Source organism: Temnothorax americanus, unplaced genomic scaffold, assembly GCF_048541705.1.
Source record: "Temnothorax americanus isolate GAGA-0224 unplaced genomic scaffold, ASM4854170v1 Scaffold30, whole genome shotgun sequence".
Lineage (NCBI taxonomy): Eukaryota > Metazoa > Arthropoda > Insecta > Hymenoptera > Formicidae > Temnothorax > Temnothorax americanus.
Window position 1 is genome coordinate 2,206,700 of NW_027509443.1, and position 21,872 is coordinate 2,228,571.

Below are 21,872 nucleotides of genomic sequence, written 5' to 3' on the forward strand. Positions count from 1 at the left end.
TCTATGTATGTACGAATTCCTCGAAATTTCAAATGTGTGTAATACGAGATCTAATCAATAAAATTTTAATGAATTATATATGAAATAGGGGTAGAAAAAACTGGAAAATATAATAAAATTAAAAATAAATCGCTATCTCAAATATTGAGAAAGCGGCAGCGTAAAACACATTTTTCAAAAAAAGGAAAATCTGCATAAAATCTATACCGGTAGACCGATTTCAATAAAATTTGAGGAGGACATACTTTCTATGATACTCTATTTGTGTGCAAAAATTCAAACTGGTATCTAAAAAATTGTAGAAGTAGATGCGTGTACAAAAATCCGTACACACACACACACACACACACATACATACATACTTCCGGACATTTTTTACTAATATGATTTTTCGACATTTTAGAACATTCTAAACCTATTTCCATCAAAATCTCGAAAAAAAATTTTTTCACCATTACAAAGCTTCCTCTATGAGGAAGCAAAAATAAGCATATTTGTAGCAATTATTGAAAATGTTTTCTGAAGAATTATGTAATTGTTAGTATTTTTACAGTTTAATGCTAAAGCAGTACTGACAAATTAATCAAATATTGCTTCCTCATAGAGGAAGCTTTGTAATGGTGAAAAATTTTTTTTTCGAGATTTTGATGGAAATAGGTTTAGAATGTTCTAAAATGTCGAAAAATCATATTAGTAAAAAATGTCCGGAAGTATGTATGTATGTGTGTGTGTGTGTGTGTGTGTACGGATTTTTGTACACGCATCTACTTCTACAATTTTTTAGATACCAGTTTGAATTTTTGCACACAAATAGAGTATTATAGAAAGTATGTCCTCCTCAAATTTTATTGAAATCGGTTTACCGGTATAGATTTTATGCAGATTTTCCTTTTTTTGAAAAATGTGTTTTACGCTGCCGCTTTCTCAATATTTGAGAAAAAAATCAGCCCGATATTATAAATATTTGAGATAGCGATTTATTTTTAATTCTATTATATTTTCCAGTCTTTTCTACCCCTATTTCATATATAATTGGTTAAAATTTGGTTGATCAGATCAAGTTTTATAAAGCTTCTATGTATGTACAAAATCTTCGAAATTTCAAATGTGTGTAATACGAGATCTGATCAATCAAATTTTAATGAATTATATATGAAATATAGGGGTAGAAAAAAAAAACTGGAAAATATAATAAAATTAAAAATAAATCGCTATCTCAAATATTTATAATATCGGGCTGATTTTTTTTATCGATAAAGTATTGTTTTAGTTTTTAAGTGGACAAGTATTTTTAGTATTTTTTAGTGAATGTATATAATTATTTACGCAGTCCCCAAAAGAGTTAAGTGTGAAATCAGAACCTTTGCTAACAAAGCTTCCTCTATGAGGAAGCCAAAACAAATAAATACCGATAATTATACCTCGAATAAAATAAAAACTTGCACACTTAGGAACTATGAGGAAGCAATGTGCAAGTTTCTACTTGCACAATTAAAAACTACGAGGAAACAATGTGCAAGTTTCTACTTTTTATATTAATTAAAATAATTATGTATCTTACATACAAATCATTTACTAATACAACCTTACCACATAGATTATTTATACAATTTGCATCTATTATGTGATGATTTCATAATACATTACATGAATTTGCAATATGAGTTATTATAAAAATATAACATTTAAAAATATTGTGCAATTTATATGTGCATCTTCATTCAGATTTTAAGAGTTTCATTGCTGACTTGTCTAATGTATTGTACATTATTAACAGTAGTAACTTATAACTATTTTTCTCTGAGGGTACTCTTCATTATGACTATATGAAAGCTTTCTTCGCAAATACATTCTGTATATAATACATATATCCTTGTATCAATAACATATTTTATATTATAAAATCAAACCAATAGCAATGTTTGATAGAACCATGCTGTACATTCGTAACAATAGCTTATTTAAAGTATCAAGACCCTATAAAAATCTAGTCAGACGATTCCACTTGATGCCTGTTAAATTCTAGTATCGTATTTGTATCATTTTGTAATTCGCTGTTAACTGGATCATTGCAAATACATACTGAGTCTGAAAGACTTCCACCTGAAAATAATATAAATAATATAAATTATTAACATATGTTATTATATAACATACAGATCCAGATAGATAAAAAAAATCTGCAGCTAAATATACAATATCAATTTATGTATAAATATACAATAATATAAACATTACACACATAAATTATTATTGTATTAAAATCGTAAATTATTTTTTGTTCGAAAAGTTTCCATCTTTTTAAATTGATTAATTCCTATATTTTATATTTCTCCAATAAACAAGTAATATTTAAATAATTAACATATTTTATCAAACACATAAAGAAGATCCTTGTTTCCATGTAATGACAGGATATGACAAGACTTCTAAAGTGAAATAAACAGTGGAGTACACACACAACCAATATACATCCATTGATTAAAAAAACAACAGATAACACATAAGCAATCTTTCAAGCATCTATATAAAGCTAGAATGCTAAAATCCATATATGATAAAAATGTATAGCAATAATATTGTACAACACCAAGCATAAATTATGCGTAATGCATCTTGAAATCCCATCTCTATATATTCAGTTTTTAATATAAATATATTTATATATATTGACAAATTTTTGCAAAGCAAAAACATATAGATACAAACATATAGACACATTTACAAAACAAATCATATAATTAGATTGCATTAATAAACTCGATTATGGGTTTACTATATCCCAATCACAATTTAGTTATTTAAAAACATACATGCAACATTTTACCATGTCCACATAACATACATCCACAAATATACATAAACTAAGGTCTATTAGTTGTGTTACATTCCACACATATAGATTTATAGGCAAGCTTCATCAGTCTAAAAGATGACCTCACATCACTTTGATATTAAGTTTTAATATCATTATAAGTATTTGTATACAATACTTTACTCAATAAATACTTGTAAAAAAACCAATTTTCTAAGTACTAATGTTAATTTTAATAATAGGAATATCAAGCCTGAGAGCTATATTTTATCTATATTGTAACTATTTAAAGATATAATTATATAATCGAATTAAATTGTTGTACATAAGTTAGTTTTGTGATTGTTAAAAGTACCTAAATGTACAGATAGTAGAAGAAAATTTTTAATTATCTAATAAGTTATATTTTCTATTTATGATATCCACGGGCAAAACACAATGTCAAGACAATATAAATAACGAAAAAGCTCCATATTCCTGAGTTTGAAATTCCTCATGCATCTTTAGAAAATAATCATGAAAATAGAAAAGAAAAATAGAAAAATACTTTTAGAAATTCTAAACTAAAATTGTAATAATTTTGTAAAATCCAATGTAAAAAATTTTATGAAATGATAATTGATAATCAATTTAATTGTTTAATCAGTTTAATTTTGTTTTAAATATAATTTAATTTTATAAAAATATACAAATTTGTATTTATAAGAGATCAACCAACATATATTTCTTAAATAAATTTAAATCTTTTATTTAATACAACTAAATATACTGAACTTTGAATCTTATTTGATAAAGGTTGATGTTGTTTTTCCGTAAGTACCCAATAACTTAAATTCTTCAAGAATTAAGAATAAATATAGTAATTATAAATAATAGAACTATAAATAACAATTAGAATAGAAATCTAACTATTAAGTCATGTACAATATAAAATATGTATAAATTTATCAAATGTATCATATTGACTAATCACAAAATTTAATCTGTGCACTGCGATATATAATGTTTTTATAAAATAAATAATTTAATAAATAGATATACATATCTGTTTTGGAAATATATGTCGATATAAGTATCTCCTTCTCAAAACATTGTTTAAGTTAATTTATGAATATATAATATAATAAAGACAAACAATAAAGTATCACAGAACAGAAAATTATCACTACTTATACAAAACCAGATTAAATTGATTACCAAATTAAATTAAAAAAAAAGAATGAAATCATGAAAATAAATTATATACCAGGTATACAGCACATTATCAGGGGAGGCCCAGTGGTGATCTATAAATGCGTTGATTCAGCTTGCCCATTATTCTTAGTATCTAGATATTTGTCTGTAAGAAAGATGTTTGCATATTATATAAAAATAACTACATGCACATTCCGGACTAAACCATGTATAACATATACCACGTATCGCTTATGATAAATATAGCCCATTTCTGAAAAATGTTCTAATAACAAAAATAATAAACCATTATTTTATATAAATCAAATATTAAATTATCAAAATATAAATATATTATACAATTGTAAAAATTATAAAATAACTTAAAAAATAAAAAAATTTCAATATATATTTCTTGATTTTGTACAAAAAATTTTTATACAAAATACAGTTTGTCATTTTGAAGACATAATTAAATATATAATTGTGCTAAAAAATTTAAAGAAACAAAGGACATAAAGCTTCTCTTATGCCTATAACAATGTATGTGGAATGTTTCAACTGCCCTATATAAATTAAGATTGTGAAAATAGATTATATTTTAAAGACAAAATAATCTAAAAAAATAATTATTATCTAACCATAAAAAGATAAATATTATAATTGTAGTATCATAATTTTGGTTTGATATCTATATAAAATGGTATATACGAAAAGCTAAAAAGCTACACGACAAGATTAATAAATAATAAGAAAATAATTATTTATCAGTCTGAGATATATCACCAGCGTATATATAAATTTAAATATGTTACTTGTGGATTGAGAACTGTGTATAATAAAATTATTATATTAATATTAATCTTTGATTTGTACGTTCTTTAACACGTTAAGCACCATTGTTAAATAGATTAATATCATAAATATAAACATGGAAATTTATAATAAATTTAATATGATTAAAAACTATTAACTTTCAAAAAACATATTACATATCTCTCTAATGTTAAAAGACATTTAATATAAATACATAGATATCTTACTCTTTAACATATATTTTGGTGGAACATAAAATAAAAATTCAAGACTATATAATAAACGTTCAAAATTATTGCATATAATACAATTCATCATAAAAAAATAAATATAAAAAAATATTTAATTTTAACAAGTTAAGCGCCACGGTTAAAGATACAAAAAATTGTTCAAAAATGTAAAAAAGCAGAAAAATCTATAATTATTATTTTTTAGAAAAGTTACAATTATAATTAAAAATAATTATACATTTAATAAGTTTTTGAAAGTTTTGGCTTAAACATTTTTTATAATTTTCTTATTAAAAAATTTTATAATTAAAATTAAAAAAATTAATGTAATAAATAAATAAAATGTATAAATAAAAATTAATATTTTTTCCACTTCTCCTTGCAATCTTGTAAAATATTTTATATACATTTCACATTATTACATTGAATTACATTTAAATATTTACATATTTTTAAATACATTTTTTATATATTGTTTTCATATATTATCACGCAATATATTTCAATATAATATAAATAAAACTTTTTGGCGCTTAACGTGTTAAATGATACTATAATTAATAAAGGTAGATATACTACCTTCTTTTTGGTCCCAAAGCTTGTGCTTGTAAGTCCAAAGTTGCGAACAATTCATGCACTGTGCAAAAATAGAATTAGTTTTAGTAGAGCTGCAAATTTTTATTTCACATTCCAACCAGACCTAAACTACAGAGGTAATATATGTATATATGTTAGTTTATTAATGCGATATAGCATTATTGTACGTTAACAAATTATCAGCTATTTGATTATTCAATAGCTTAATATATGTATTGCACTTATCAAATAATGCGTGAGCATTGATATCAATGCTTTACTTAATAATAATGTTTATATGCAAAATATTTGGCACTAAATATAAAAAAAATTACTCTTGCAAAAACCCACATTTATACTTGCGCTAATGTATTTTATACATAAGAAAAAGTTATAACAACATTATTCATATTAGTGTACATTAACAATATTAGTGTATATATATATTTTTATATGTCAAACATCAAGCTGTATTAGTGACAATTTCAATTGTAGACATGCAAAACACAGTGCGGTATCTAAACATCAATTTTGTCTTACTGTCTGGTATGCATATTATTTTACTTACCCGCGATAGCAAGGTCGACTAATGCCTTATCCTTCTGTATATGCAATGCTGTTAGGAAGAAGAATAGAGCACCGAGTACTTCGACAAACATTGTCAGAAACATTGCATATTGTAGGCTACGGAACTCGACAGCTACATTTTGATTGTCATGAACACTAGATTGTTCTCCTACAGCTAAATCTGACAAGAACGATGACTTTAATCCTTCTGATATCTAAAAGAATATTAATAATTAATTATTTGCGATATTAGTAGTTATGAGTTGATTTCTATTGATTTCTATAATACATACAAGTCCAATAAGGTAAGGACTGCCTGCATCTCCGAGAGCATGTGCAATGAGTATTTGGAATGCCTCTGCTGTAGATCTTCTTGTGGGAATTACTACATACTGCAATATAATTAAAAAAATTAAATTTATTGAAGTATAAATAATCATAAAAGATATATATATATATTGTATTGTCACTTACCAGTAATATATCAGCTACAATAGCCCAATTCAAATTTAATGATAACTGACCAAAGAATACTAATGTATAACAAAGAGTAGGATTTGTATTGGCGGTAATCATAGCAAAGAATAATAAAGGAGCACTTATTAGAAGACCTACGGCGCATATCAGAGGATCAGCTTGTTGCCAATAAGTTCGTAATTTTTGTGCTATAGTAGAGCCTAAGGGTACACCTATTAAACCGGATGCCATACCGATTAATCCAAACTTATATGCAACACTGAAACATTGTAACAATAATTATATAATTATATAATTATATATTTTTACATTATAATAAACACTACAATAAATGCTAAAAAACATACTCGTCTGGATCAACATTCGCCCCATAAGGAAGTAATTTAAAACCTAATTCTAGATATGTTGGCGCCCACCATGCCAGCGCACCAGTGACAAACGCCACGCAAGTAAATCCTGCGGTAGACAGCATAAAGCTCGAACTGAAAATCATGTCAATAATATAGCAAATGTAGTATTAACTACAAATTGTGAGGAAAAAGTAATATAATAACTTCGATTATCTGTCATCCTATTTACCATCAATCTTTATAATCTGTTTATAACTTATTGAACCAATAAAAAATAAATAATTAAAATTTAATTAAATTTGATTAAGTTATACATTATGTATATATATAATAAAATAAACAAATTAAATAAATCAATCTATTTAAGATATATATGGAGGGGTTAAAGCCATAGTGGTGTAAGTCAATTTTTTTTACCACTTTTTTTTTCTTCTTTTTTTAACATATCTGCATGTGTAGACTGCATCTATGAACTTAACTCGATAGGTTAAAAAAAGTGACTTACACCACTATGGCTTTAACTCCTCCATATGTACAGATGATTCACTTAAGTGTTAACACATTTATTATCTTATTTGAATCGTTAAAGATATTAAGATGCGGTTTTCACTGACAATGAAATAAACTAGATAAACAAGATATTAATTTGCCAAATTGCAGTTTGTTGTAGAACTTTTATTTGCAAAAATTCTGACTCTTATTTGGTTTTTTAAATGTATCTATATGTTTTTTTATGCAGCACATTAAAGTTGATTGAAATACGAATAAATAGATGTAACATTTGTTACATTTTAGCAAATAAATAATTGTTGCAAAAACAATGTTAGTAAGTTCGAACATTTTGCCACATGCCTACCGCCGCATAGAGGGTCACAACTTCGCGCGACTGAGAAGTCTACTCATAACTCAGACCACTCAGACCGTCAAGGTGAATTGCTCTGTTAATATGACTACATATTTGTGGACTCAAGTATCTCTTTTGTAAGTTTATGGGAATAAAATATCTGTTTTGCATTACATTTATCAACATGTTACACAGTTGTTTGGACCCTATCGTATAATGCAGAAACTTAGAAAGTGATATAAAGAAACAATCATAAAATGTGACGAAATGATGGAAAATAACTAATTTTAATCATCAATATACATTCCGTTTCCGTTTTGTAATTTGCATTGCAAATCTAAAATATATACAGTGACAAACACAGATTAGCTGCTTTACTACGCAATAATTATAATTATTGCTGCGTCTTACTTTGACAATTTGAATGGGTAGATTTCCTATTTGCACGAGGTAAGATCTCTGTCAATAAAAATTCTATTTAAAAAATTGCAATTTGGCAAATTAGTAGCCTCTTTATCTAGTTTATCTCAGTGAAACTGCATCTCAATATCTTTAATAGGTAGGAGAAAATATAGCCCTGACAGATAATTGAAGTTCTATCGCACAAAGTTCACGTCTTATCTGAACAATTAATAATGGATAGAACAATATAAATCACTACTATAATAAAAAAAGCATTAATAAATATGTTCTACTCGTTATTATAATAGCTTCAATCAAAAAATATAATATTGATAATTACTTTTTTAATAACTCCTTGATATCATACGACCATGTAGTACTTGTCAAATGAACGCCTCCTTCTCGTTCACCTCTGATAGGATCTCTTACTACAGTGAGTAACAGAAGAATCGCTACAATACCTAATATAGGAGTAATGCGTAATCCCCACTGCCAGTGACCAGAAATACGAGCTGTTTCACCTCCCGTAATATATCCTAAACCACTGGAATAATAGACATTTAACAGAAGAGTATTAAGAAATATATATTCTAATCTATATATATATTATAAATGCAGCGCGTAATCAACATACCTTCCAACTGGAATAGCAAAGTAAAATAAGGCGAGCATCTTAGAACGTACATCTTTTACGAATAAATCGCTAATAATTGTTGGCGCGATTGTAGAGTAACTAGCTTCTCCTATGCCAACAAGTGCTCTAAAGAATAGGAACCATCCAAATGTCTGAAAAATAAATTAAAAATATTACAAATAAAAGACATACGCTTGATAATTTTTGCGTACGGCAAAATTAGATGCGTTAATGCATTTAGATCCATTTTTCCATGTTAATATCGAATCGAACAAAAGATTCCATATGAAAAAAGATATACTTGCTTTCATGTAAGAACCAATAAATGTCGTTAGGCACCATAGAAATACGCCACTGCTCATAATAAACTTTCTATTATAACGATCTCCCAGATATCCGAATAACGGCGCAAACACCATGTAGCTCAAAATGAACGCTGTTTGCAGTAGTCCAGACTTATCGTTGCCGATATCAAAGTCACGCTTGATATCCGGCAGTATACCTAAAATAAAAAACATTGAGTTTTTTAATCAATAAACCGAGAGAAATAATGTTTCCTGTCCAAGAGATCACTCTATCTCTCTCTTATGATGTTTCATCAATTTGAAAACATTTCTCAGAAATGAGAAATCTATAAAATTCGAATGTGTTCGTAAGGCAAAGCGAGACTCACCAGCGACCGTAAAACGGTCCATGTAATTTATAAGATTCACGAAGCAGAGAACGACGACTGTGATCCAGTCGGCCGCGCTGATCGACCTCAGCTCCGACGGCATCGTTGCTTTCACGCGCGTCTCCCTCGGGTCGTCCTGATCCGCATTTACCGCACGATACTTATTTTCCGTGTTGACGGGCGCACGATCGTCTACCATGGCGCGACAGGTTCCTCGGTAATCTCGCCGTTAATCGCGTCGCGCTGTTCAAAGTAATGTAATTCATGAGTTCAGCAAATTATCGCTGATTTGAAAGCTACCTCAATTCGGCATTGTCAGTTACCCCGCGACAAGACATAACCTCAAAGCCCGACGTTGCCCCGCCGCGCGATGCGCGATGACAAAAAACTGTTTGCGAGCAATGCGAGCATCTTCGAGCGTCACACGTCACAGTGTGCGCATCACACCACCTCTGATTGAACTCCAAATAAGTGGACAAAAGAAGTGGGATTATGTGACTGTGTGTGTACGAGGGAATAGGGATCGAGAGCACGCGTGTCTGTATGCGTGCGTGCGCACGCAAAATATTCCGTTCTCGCGCCGCGCGCGTGCCGCGTAAAATCCGTATGGATCCGCACAAGACAAGCCGCCGTCGCCGCGGCGGCGGCGGCGTGCGGTATAAATTGCGTTGCACAAGTCAAACGTAAACAGCATAGATCGAGCGGGATTAATTGGAATTGATCTCCGCCAGCTGACACTTTACGGCGCGGGTCGCGCGCGCGTGGCACGGCGAGCGAGCGCGGTTTTAATTCGTAAATCCCTTGGGCCTTGGACTCTTCGGACTGGCGCTTGAGCCAGCTTGAGCGAGATATATCGTTTGTTCGCCAGTCCGTTAATTTCTGATCAATCCCGGGGGCGGAGATTCACGCTAATCACAGCGCCCCGTTGCGTTCGAGCGCGTGTGGCGAAGCGAGGAGGCGTCGGAGGCGAGGCGGATCGCGGCAAAGGGGAAGCTGCGGACAAGATCGGAGTATCGGAGAGAGATCATTGAACCGCGGGAGCGAGGAACACGGGGAGTCGCGGCTCGACGAGGGTGAGGTGAGATCTGTCGACCTGGCGCTTTAGCCCACGGCTGCAACGTACCTTTGACTGTACTGTACAGACTGAACTCTGGACTCCAGATTGCTAGTTCGCAATCCGCCGGTAATATATATCGCGATATATCTTGTTTGCCCCGAGCAGAAAACACAGACATTCGAAAGGCAGTGCGAGTAACGCGCTATATGCACCTTCGATCGACACACCAGTCCGCAGGAAAATGTTCTCGGCTCGAAATGGGACCGCACAGGCACCTAATTTAATGTCGGACGAACCGGCGTGTGTACGTGGGCGGTGGGCGTCAATTCAGAAAGAGTGGTGTAGGTTATGCATACATTACTATCTCACGTCGTCTCGCATACAATTGCCTTGTTAAGGGATCTTGGCTTAGAAGAAGCCTCTTCTCTTCTGAGAACTCTCTTTTAATTGAGGTATGAGGCACATGATGCATTTGTCCATACCCAGAGGATAGCTCCAAATTTCGATGTCGCACCAGGGTCAATTATATGCTATCGTTTGAATTATACTCTTTTGGCTCTGGAAACCTAAGCGTCTAGTGCGTTACTTGCAATGTCTAAAATGAGAGTATAGAATTCAGCAATCATGAAATTATTCGCATCTTGTGTATTTAATTTTTGCAGGATTAATATTTTCGTAAACAATGGATGACTCTCCGCTGCAAAAAGTGGAGCTGCAAACAGACGTCTACATGGTGTGTTTGCAGCATGCTTTATCCACAGAGAACTTTGAAGTAATGGGTTTACTTATCGGTAACGTAAGTGGGACTTGCTACTACTTTATGCTCGATATTCCTTTATTATTTCTTATGCAATTGATAAAGCGAACCATTAATTATCCTCCTTTTAGTTTGCTTGTGGAGTAGCAAAAATATCAGCTGTTATTATTTTGCGACGTCTAGATAAGAAGAAAGACAGAGTAGAAATTTCATCAGAACAATTACTAAAAGCTGCTGCCGAAGCCGAACGATTAACCGTAGAATTAAATCGACCTATGCGTGTCCTTGGCTGGTATCATTCGCATCCACATATTACAGTTTGTCCGTCACACGTTGGTGTGTATCACAAATATTTCTCTCGTCAAAATGTTTGAGTACAATGTAATTTACATTGAAAATTTTTAACATTAAAATTTTTGTCTTGCAGATGTCAGAACTCAAGCTACCTATCAAACAATGGATCACAGTTTCGTAGGCTTAATATTCTCAGTGTTTTCAGAGGGCAAAGAATCAAAAGTAATTATTATTTCGTAATTAATTTCTGCATCGACAAACGAAATTTACATTGATGTGGCCTATATGGTTTAAAATTAATATTGTTAATAATCTGAATATAAAACTTCCAGTGCATGTAACGTATGTAACAAATAATCTATAGAATGTTTAAAGTTGTTGACGTACATAAATGATATAATAATGATTTGTTTTTACTTAGGAACACGAAATCTTCTTAAATTGTTTTCAATCGGATAACGGTGAAGCTACAGAGATACCATTAGAGATAGTACATACTCCAGATATTTCAGATAGATGTTTAAAAGTAAGATTCTAATTTTTTATATTATTATAGAGATATTTAGATCAAAGAAAGCTTTTTATTTGAAATTAAATAATATTGCAGACAATGACAGACCTGTCAAAAATTTTGGTGCAAGAAGAAGAAGATATGGCTGAAACCTGTAAAGATCATCCAGATGTCCTCGCCAGTATTCACAATGACGCTGGTAAGTTTTTGTTTATTATACATTTTATAAATTAAATATACATACTTATAATTAAAATAATAGTTTTTAATATCTGACAAAAGTAGATAACAAATCGATAAATAAAGATAAATTTTATTTGCAGTCAGAACACGTGCGTTGGTTCACATAACAGATATCATTACAAAGCCTTTGGTACAAACGTTTGAAAAAAGAATAGCGTTAAATAAATTGCGTACTATACATCTCCGAAGACAATTACAAGAATTACAAAAGATGTGCAGTGGAAATACTTTTTCGGAATCAATAATTTCTTACAAATGAATAATTTGTTTGATCTTTAAATAATAAGCTCTTATGTAATAAAAACAAGATTTTAAAAAATAAATATTTAATTAAATTAAAATTAATTACATATGTTAGTAATTTAGCACTTTTTATTTATTTAGGAGGGACTCCTAGGTAGTCCTGGGTACTTACTACTTAGAATGTTCTAAGCCTGGGTACTCGTCGCAACCATGTTGGAATCGTGATGTCAGAAGCGAAAAATGACACGTTGAAAATTCTTGCATGGTATCTCCGAATAAAAAGATATTTGCTTAAATTAACACTACAGATCACTTAGCATATTTAAAAAATAATCCGAGTTGCATCCCTTTTCCCTTACCAAAGGGAAAAGAATAGACTTATAGCTATGATATATTAAAAGTTTTATTGCGTCTACTATATACTTTTTACCGTTTGTATTTTCTCATTTATTTGGAATAACGAATAGAAATTTCTTGTCATTAATAATGTTTATAATATCAAGCAAATAAAATATTTTATTTAAAAGACCTATATGCATGTAAAACAATATTTCTTAATTATAAAATCGTTAATGTTTATATATAACTAGTATAGATTGTGGCAAAAATATCAATTTAAAATTGTTTCTTTCAAATCATTAACGTACAATCAAAAGCAGATTTGAAAAAACTTATATTTATTTTGTTTTATAATTATTAGTAATTATAATAGATATAAATATGGTAATTATCGGATAATTTTATTTATAAAATAATTTATTTAAAACAAATTGTCTATCGCCTATCATTCTCAGTAAGCTATATCACCTGAGAGAGAACAAAAGTTCAATCAACATTTCTTAAAACATACACTGAGAAGAGCTGTTCTATAATACATTATATAAAAATGCTTGTTTTGAAAATTATATTACTTATTTATAAATATTTGTAGATTTTACATATATTTAAAATACAAAAGATATTTACATATGTTTAATAAATACAAATAATAAATATGTACATGTCTCCTCCTAAAGAGGGAGACTTTAGTGTTACAATTCTATTCACAAAAATAGATATGTATTCGCAACAATTTAATATGTTTAATTATTGTATTAATATTCTTGCTTTTTGTACATTTTAATAAATTAGTAATACAAACAAACGCGAATCTTTTAGTGATTTTTATTTTACTTTTCTTGAACAAAGATCGGGCAATAATTCTATATTTACATTACAAAAACAACAGCATATTTAAATGAACTTAAATGTATTCAAAACATAGATTCTGCAGAACGAGAACAATTTGTAGGATTGGAGGAACTACGCGCTAACATTTTGCGAGGCAGCCTTTTGAGTAGATTTATTATCTCTATAAAGTCAAGACGTTTTGTTGGATGGTATGACCAGCAATGCATTAGAATATCCTATAAAAAAATTGTAAAATTTCCATAATTTTTGCAAATAGTGCATAGAATAGCGTATAGAATTTACAAACAAATCATATAATACAAATGTACGCATGTTCTAAACTCTCATATGTACCTTCACATCACGGGAAGCTTGCAAATTTGCTAAAGATTGTTTCATTCCTTTTCCAACTTGCCAAACGATAGCTTCGGTAGGTTGACCTCTAAAGGGCCACTCGCTACATAACAATTCATACCAGATAGTCCTATCGGAAAGTATCTTTTTTCAATCTTCCATTGTTATTCATTTATATTTACACGTACACATTTGTCATACTTTTTAGAATAAATATAAATTTAAAATCGTCATCACTTATTAATTACAAGAAATAGTGCATTCTAACATAAACCAATATTTTATCATTTTTTATTATATAATATTATGTAAATGATTAAATATATGTTATATATTTTATAGCTTTTGGGATAGATCTAGAATTGCATACTTAAATATCGTAAAAGTACTAACCCAAATGCATAAACATCAGAACCGACTGAATATGGTATTTTGTCCTGACCTCGATTTAATGGTCTTAGTCGGCGAATAATCTCAGGTGCTAAGTAACATAACCAACCTGGTGGTATATTCAATGCTTCTCCTTTCCTAAATATTTATATAAAATCAGCTTATTTTAAATATTAGGTTACAACTTATTTTTAGCAGGAATAAATTTTATTCTAATATATAATTTTACCTATTTCCATGGCACAATTTGGTAATATTAAACAGACCGAAATCTGATATCAGAACTTTTCTATTTTCTATAAATACGTTCTTGCTCCTAAGATCCTTGTGTATTATCTCACGAGAATGAAGATATTTCATACCCTATAAAATAAAGTTATATATACAAGAATAAACTATAAGATTATTCGAATATCTCCAATTTTTTAGTAAAATTTTTAATACTTTAATTAAAATTTACGTTTCATTTATGTGTCTGTAATGCCATTTTTAATACATTAAGTTTATTCAATTAATAGTAATAGTTATATGCATACAGACAACTTGGCTTTAAAAAATTTGAAAAATTTTACGCCCAAATCAAGAGACACGGTAGTGTCTCACGCCAAGTACACGCGAAGCGAGACCGTACCGTGATTCTTTTACGCGAACGCACGAGTTGCGAGTACCCGAGATTTTGAGATCATGTTTACCTGACAAATTTGTTGAGCTATAAAATTCATTTCAGCTAAAGTGTATCTGTCTCCTCCTAAATGAAGATGAGTGTAAAGTGTCGTGCCTCTAGACAAACTAGTTACTAGAGCCAATTGAGGTTTCATACAAACTCCCAAAAATAATATTAAATTGTCGTGCCGAGCTATTCGGCATGCAGCTACCTATAATAATCAAAAATATAAAATATCTATCAGTATTATTTAATCATAAAATCTCTTTATTATTTAATCATAAATACCTCTTAGTATTAACAATTTCAAGTTTTAATATAATCATACATTCTTACCTCTAATTTGAATGTTTCTAATATCTTGTCATCTTCCGAATAAAAACTAAAAATATTTAAAACTTTAATTGCAATATCTCCATGCCAAAAACCTCGATGTACCGTAGCAAATCTTCCTTTTCCTATCTGTTTTATAATCTTTAATTCATCATATGGAATGTCCCAGTCTTGTCCCATTGTCATCTATAAAATATAAACATTTTTAATTAGATACATTTTTTATTTTATATTTATATCGAGAGATTAATCAGATGTAATACATATGTTACGGGTAATTTGATTAATTCGGGAATTATGCATAATGGCCGGGCAATATGCATAATTCCCGCTTCTTTTAAGACATTTGAATAATAAAAGCAAAAATGTTCAAATTAATCAAATTTCTCGGTCATTATGCATACTTTCTAATGCTAAATGGTCATTTTGATAAATCACCTTATTTGAGTTGATTTTCCTGACAATCTTAGCCCCTTGCACAATAGGCGATAGCGATGCGAGGTGTTACATGGGTTTACAACTTTCCACGCGTGGAAAGCCCACGCATGTATGTACTTTGAATTCACACTATGTGTCTAGTTTAATAATAGTGGAGCCCCCGGGGGGGCGGAACCTACTGCCTCCACGCATACACTTTCCACGCGAAACGTGATGCCACATGGGTTTACAACTTTCCACGCATGGAAAGTCCACGCATGTACTTTGAGGACACACTATGTGTCTAGTTTAATAATAGTGGAGCCCCCGGGGAGGCGGAACCTACTGCCTCCACGCATACACTTTCCACGCGAAACGAGATGCCACATGGGTTTACAACTTTCCACGGGGGGCTCCACTATTATTAAACTAGACACATAATGTGTCTTCAAAATACATGCGTGAACTTTCCACGCGTGGAAAATTGTAAACCCATATAGCACCTCGCATCGCTATCGCCTATTGTGCAAGGGGCTTAAGGTTACCGGGAAAATTAACTCAAACATACACTATTTTGTCGAGGGCAACGATATGTAACTCCAGCTGCCAGTACTTCGCTGTCAGAGCTTAGAGATTCCTGAGAATCAGTACTCTTTGGTATCTCTTCTGAATCTGAGATATTATATTCCGAAACACTTAGTCTTCTGTCATACTTATCATCCGTATCACTTTTTCTTCTCTTATCACTCGAAATTGCTAACTCGGATCTGTATTTCATCTCGTGCAGTTTTTCAGAAAGTACCTCCTTTCTAATCAGTACATCTAGAAGCAAAGTAAATGGTATCCCAATATTCTGAAGCTAAAGATATAAATCACAATAAATGTCTTTATTTACCTGGAAAATGAAACTGTTTTAAAAACGTGTGTGTATTGTGGCTAATAGTGGCTGATAGCAATGCTGGACTAGAAGGTGTTGAGCGGTTATATCTCAAGGTATTTAAACTAGAATCGCCCTAATAAATAATAAACATATATATATAAATTTTGCATCATTTTATCTATATAAAATTATCAAAAATGATTCGTTATGCAATATAAAATATCTATACATTTACATCATTATATAAAAATTTACACTTGCGTAATTTAGTTTTAAATATATATTTTTAAAATTACTGAATAAATTTTTTTGCATCGATAACAGCGAATGGCTCTTAATTAGCCCTGTTTCCTTCACGATTGGATTTCCAACAGAGCCTCTACACAACGATATATTTTTAAAAACTCACTAAAAATATTTGGAAATATTTGGAAATTGTAAACCAAGTCCACTGCTTGGCGATGTGAGCTAAAGTTAATAAAATATATTATATTTGATAGAAATTGTAACATACCTGACAAGGTATATTCATAGAAGATTGTGTATATGACAGTCTCCTGTCTCTGCGATTTAAAGGGGGTAATAAATTTGCATTATTCGAAGATGTTACGGCAGGCCTCTTTAATACTGGAGAAACATTCAGCAAATTACCTAAAATAATGTATTTCTATGACTTACTGTTAAACATTTGTTACTCTTGAAAAAACTTTGTAATATAACTTAAAGACAATATGAAAAAAAAAATAATAATAATAATTGGCAGTATTAAAGTTGCAATGTTTTTACGTACTCTCAGATTGCATAGTTCGTTTAAACTCAGCATAAAATCCTCGAGGTAGGCCACAAGAAGGAGGTACTTTGGATCCACATTCTCGATGGCATCTATATTTACATTCCTTGCATTTTAAAGTGTTCATAAACATCGGTTTCTCACAATAGTCACATACTGTCATTACATTAAAAGATCTGGTAAAGCGATGAGCAATTATATGACTCATGCCGCGAGACACAGGAGTACATGGAGATATTGGCACGTTGAGACTTGTTTCTAAAAATAAAACAAAAAATATAATTTATTTATTTAGAAGATATAGCGTTAAAAAACGTTTCTATTTCATGTACCTGATCCCGCAAGATTATCATCACTTTCTGCATTTGTAGTACAGATTGGTGGTGGTTTAAAAAATGATTTAATAGGTGATTTAACAGGTGATTTAACAGGTGATTTAATAGGTGATTTAATAGGTGATTTAATAGGGCTATTACAATTTGACAAAAGACTTTCTTCCCTTCCATAGTCTGTTGTACCATAATCTAAACTTTGTTCTGTTGGTAAATTTCTTCTCACAGAAGAATTACTTTTGTTCTTTATAGGAAAGTCACTTCTAAAACTAAAAAGATATATATAATGTTAGTATATATTTAAAAGATAAATATTTTATTAAAATAAAAGTTTAGAAAATTACCACAATGAAATAACACGTAATGAAATTAATAGAAAATGCATAGTAAACTATTCTAAGTATTACCTAGATAATGTGTCATCATTATCAAGTTGCATACTATCAGGACGACTTGCCAATTGTGATTCATGAGATTTTGACTTAGCTAATGGAAATAGTTCAGATGGGCTATTTTGCACACTAATCAGTTGTTTTTTACATGGAGGAGGAGTTGACGGAAATTTAATTTCTATAATCAAGAAAAATTCATGTATTTTAATCTTCAAAGTATAACCAAAGATAATTAAAGAAGTATATTTTCTTCATACTTACCACGTTCTTGCTTTAGTAATGAAGAGATACAAGGAGGACTACTTAGTATCAAAGATGCAGAAGCTGCTGGTAATACATCATTGTTGTTATTATGATATGGAATGCTACTCTCTGATGGAATAGAACACCGTTGACGAGATAGAATTGGCTTAGAACAAATTTCCTTGCGTAAATGATAACTGTCCCAAGAATCCCAGTATAAATCTGAATCATTTTCCGTGTCTCCTTTTATTAGAATATCTAACAAAAATAGTAAAATATGTATGCATTATTTTGTTATTCATATATACAAATGAAATAAATTGTTTTTACAATAATATAAAATTTTATTTACCCATGTAACGCCATAAATTACTCAATGCTTTACGAAGCCTACGACATTCTTCCCTGTAGTATATACAATTTTTATTTAACATACTGTTTAATTCGTGTTCAGACTTCTCTCTTAGGTCTTCAAGAGTATTAACTTTGGAACAAACCATCTAAAATATTATAACAGGGCATTAAAGAAACAGAAATTCAGACTTGGTTTAATAATGTCATTTAAATTTATTTTTAAATTGTAATAAAATAACACATTGTGTAATAAAACTAATAATAAACGTAACAAATCATAAAAAAATCTATTCATATCTGTACGCATATAATTGTTACCTGAATTGATTCCTGAGTGAGACCGACTACTCGCAACCATTGTTGTAACGATGGATATTCTATTATGTCTGACGGTAACGGGTTGGCCAATCTGGCCTTTGCCACAAGTTGTTTACAGTATAACTTTATTAATTTCCCCTATAAAAAATATTTAAATATATATAGATATATGTAATTAATTTAAATATAGATAAACCTTATTCCGCTATTGTGACACATATTAAGTATTAATCTCTACAAAGTTATATAATTGATATATTATGTACACGTATATATTAATTTTAAGCTTCGTTGTTCATTACCGTAATTGTGTATGTTTATTTGAAATAAAGGTACAATGCTCAAACACGAAATATACACCAAGAATAAAAATTATTTATATTTATATCGAGTATATCATATACAAGACTACAAATTTCTATTAAAACATTTTAAGCAATTATTACACCCATAATCCCACCATAAACGTATATAAATTTTAAATAATATTATCTATATCTTTCAATGGAATCGTAATAACATCACAAATTTCTCAATCTGACAAACTAGACACATATTTATTCAAGATAAGCATACAACACACTCAAACACAACATATTGCACATTTTATACTCGGATTAAAAATTATGTATATCAAATGTCATATTATAACTTTCCTATGACCATAAATTTCACTACAAAAACATGTTAAATTTTGGGATTACGATCATTATGTCATAATCTCAAAATTTACAGATAAATCTTAAGTGACATTATCCGTGTCTTTCAACGGAGTGACATGACAAATATCTCATTCACAAACTGGGAACGGCAGGAAGGCATTCTCAAGAGCAATGTAAACAAATGTAAACAGCTGAAGCAGTCATAACGCGGAGCACGGCGGGGCACGATATTTTCGGGGTTTCCGCCGACATGACGGAGTCCGGAGGTTCTCGAGGCTTCGAACGACGGCGAGACGGCGCGGTCGCAACTTGTTGACGATCAACAGAGAGAAAGAGGGGCGCCAACGACCAGCGTCGTCGGGGCAAATCGGTCTTGATTTTCGCGCGCGAGGGGCGAGGGGTACGGCCGGACTTGCGGAGGGCCCCCTCACCTCCAACATCCTTATCTCCTGCTGGGTCAGCTCCGCGGTAACGGAGCATTGGGTCCGCAAATCGTCGAGCTGATCGGCGGTGAAGTTAATCATAGTTTGTACGACGTCCAGGGTACGTCGTACGCTCTCCACGTCCCCATAGGCTGCCATTCCTCGCGCGACGGCCAACCCAACGCGCGAATTCTCATCAATACGGGCTCTCGCTCTCACTTGACGGGCATAACGCCGACCACGCTTGATAGCCCCGTCCGGTCGTTTATCGTCGCCGCTCCGCCGTATAACCAAACCACTTATCAACATTGACAACCATCTTGGCCGCCTGTCGATGACGTCAATCGACGCTGCTGCCCATGCCGGGCTCAGGGCCTCAGGGCTGTTGAGGAGCTCGAGCTCGACCGATCAGCACGCTCATTCGCGTAGCACGGGCGTTCGCGAAGCTAAACACTTTTTAGCTCACGTTGTAAACGGGCTTTTCACTCATTTTCTCTCGCACTCCGGCACTCCTAACTACGTTTACGCGAGCGTTAGGCTGAGTTTCCACTGAGCGCGTCACGCGTCGCGTCGTCACAAGTTAACCAATCAAAACATCCCATTTCATTACATTCTTGTGACGGGATCGAAATGGAAGTGGCTTTAACTTACGATAATTCCTTCGCGTAAACGGGATTTTGTAGTAAGGCCATTGCACGTAACAAAGTTTTAGTCATAAATAAGTTAGTCATAAATAAATAAGTTAGTCATAAATCGTAAGGTCGTAAAGGCTATTCTACAATTGCGTAAGCGTGGTCGTAAGCGGTTGTAAGAGTGTTGTACGGCGTGGTTGTAGAGCGGTACTGCGGTTGTAAAGCGTGTTGTGGAAGATGGTTGAACTTCATCTTTCACGACTACGCCAGATGTGAACGTAAGAGCCAACCAATCAGAGTGTTGTTACGCGTCATCACGCCGCGCGCTGCCATAATTGTTTTTGTCGAAACAGTAAATACACGTGATCCGAACCGAAGACCGCTATAAAGATCTCAAGAGTCAAGTTATAACATTCTTTCTCGGCATCCGAAAGTATTCTTTTTTTCTATTGTAGTGTTTTTGGTACGTGTTCATCATGGAATTCGAGGAAAGTGCTCAGTACGAGGAAGATGAAACTTTTTTAAACTTATTATCGTGTAGAGAATTGATTGGGCTGGTGAGAAGCAACGAGTTATTATGGAAAAAACGATGCATTTCACACAAAGATCAACAAATGAAAAGTTTGTGCTGGACGAGTATCGGAAGTGCCTTGACCTCAGTACTTTCTACTGCACTCTGATTGGTTGCTGTAATCAAGTTTACAACGTATCGTTACTTTATTGTAGACTGAACCGTTGTACAACATTCACGACTACTACTACTCTTACTCCTACAACTTTACGCTTACGCAATTGTAGAATAGCCTTAAGACCAATCACAGTCGATTATTCTTCGAGCTCAAGGAGAATAATCGAGT

General features: G+C 31.6%; 3 protein-coding genes across 11 annotated transcripts; 1 reads left to right on the forward strand and 2 right to left on the reverse strand.

Annotated features, from left to right (window-relative positions):
• Window positions 1-721: 721 nt before the first annotated feature.
• On the reverse strand, window positions 722-10,063 carry Spin (lysolipid transporter protein spinster). 4 transcript variants are annotated; one of them, XM_077412340.1, is made up of 11 exons: window positions 9,881-10,063; window positions 9,558-9,800; window positions 9,190-9,386; window positions 8,885-9,036; window positions 8,591-8,794; window positions 7,002-7,136; window positions 6,652-6,913; window positions 6,471-6,569; window positions 6,179-6,392; window positions 4,062-4,154; window positions 722-2,103 (listed from the first exon to the last, which is right to left on the reverse strand). In XM_077412340.1, exons 2-10 carry the CDS (start codon window positions 9,754-9,756, stop codon window positions 4,102-4,104), a joined length of 1,515 nt encoding a protein of 504 aa, XP_077268466.1. In that variant the 5' UTR covers window positions 9,757-9,800; window positions 9,881-10,063; the 3' UTR covers window positions 722-2,103; window positions 4,062-4,101. The 4 variants fall into 4 exon arrangements, with proteins under 4 accessions (XP_077268466.1, XP_077268463.1, XP_077268461.1 ...); XM_077412337.1 differs by lacking the exon at window positions 4,062-4,154 and having other exon boundaries at window positions 9,858-10,056; XM_077412335.1 differs by lacking the exon at window positions 4,062-4,154 and having other exon boundaries at window positions 9,881-10,055.
• Window positions 10,064-10,175: 112 nt separating this feature from the next.
• LOC143900715 (lys-63-specific deubiquitinase BRCC36) lies at window positions 10,176-13,190 on the forward strand. 5 transcript variants are annotated; one of them, XM_077412344.1, is made up of 8 exons: window positions 10,176-10,635; window positions 10,780-11,066; window positions 11,277-11,410; window positions 11,503-11,707; window positions 11,799-11,887; window positions 12,087-12,191; window positions 12,273-12,375; window positions 12,500-12,764. In XM_077412344.1, exons 3-8 carry the CDS (start codon window positions 11,297-11,299, stop codon window positions 12,676-12,678), a joined length of 795 nt encoding a protein of 264 aa, XP_077268470.1. In that variant the 5' UTR covers window positions 10,176-10,635; window positions 10,780-11,066; window positions 11,277-11,296; the 3' UTR covers window positions 12,679-12,764. The 5 variants fall into 5 exon arrangements, with proteins under 5 accessions (XP_077268470.1, XP_077268471.1, XP_077268468.1 ...); XM_077412342.1 differs by lacking the exon at window positions 10,780-11,066 and adding an exon at window positions 12,804-13,190 and having other exon boundaries at window positions 10,178-10,740; window positions 12,500-12,713; XM_077412345.1 differs by lacking the exon at window positions 10,780-11,066.
• Window positions 13,191-13,810: 620 nt separating this feature from the next.
• Window positions 13,811-20,807, reverse strand: Ksr (kinase suppressor of ras). 2 transcript variants are annotated; one of them, XM_077412333.1, is made up of 16 exons: window positions 20,393-20,796; window positions 19,300-19,437; window positions 18,980-19,127; window positions 18,646-18,885; window positions 18,400-18,562; window positions 17,993-18,261; window positions 17,661-17,918; window positions 17,385-17,521; window positions 16,886-17,003; window positions 16,559-16,812; window positions 15,577-15,759; window positions 15,269-15,451; window positions 14,806-14,939; window positions 14,580-14,714; window positions 14,187-14,316; window positions 13,811-14,068 (listed from the first exon to the last, which is right to left on the reverse strand). In XM_077412333.1, the coding sequence occupies exons 1-16, from the start codon at window positions 20,690-20,692 to the stop codon at window positions 13,916-13,918; spliced, it is 2,943 nt and encodes a 980-aa protein (XP_077268459.1). In that variant the 5' UTR covers window positions 20,693-20,796; the 3' UTR covers window positions 13,811-13,915. The 2 variants fall into 2 exon arrangements, with proteins under 2 accessions (XP_077268459.1, XP_077268460.1); XM_077412334.1 differs by lacking the exons at window positions 13,811-14,068; window positions 14,187-14,316 and having other exon boundaries at window positions 14,599-14,736; window positions 20,393-20,807.
• Window positions 20,808-21,872: the final 1,065 nt, after the last annotated feature.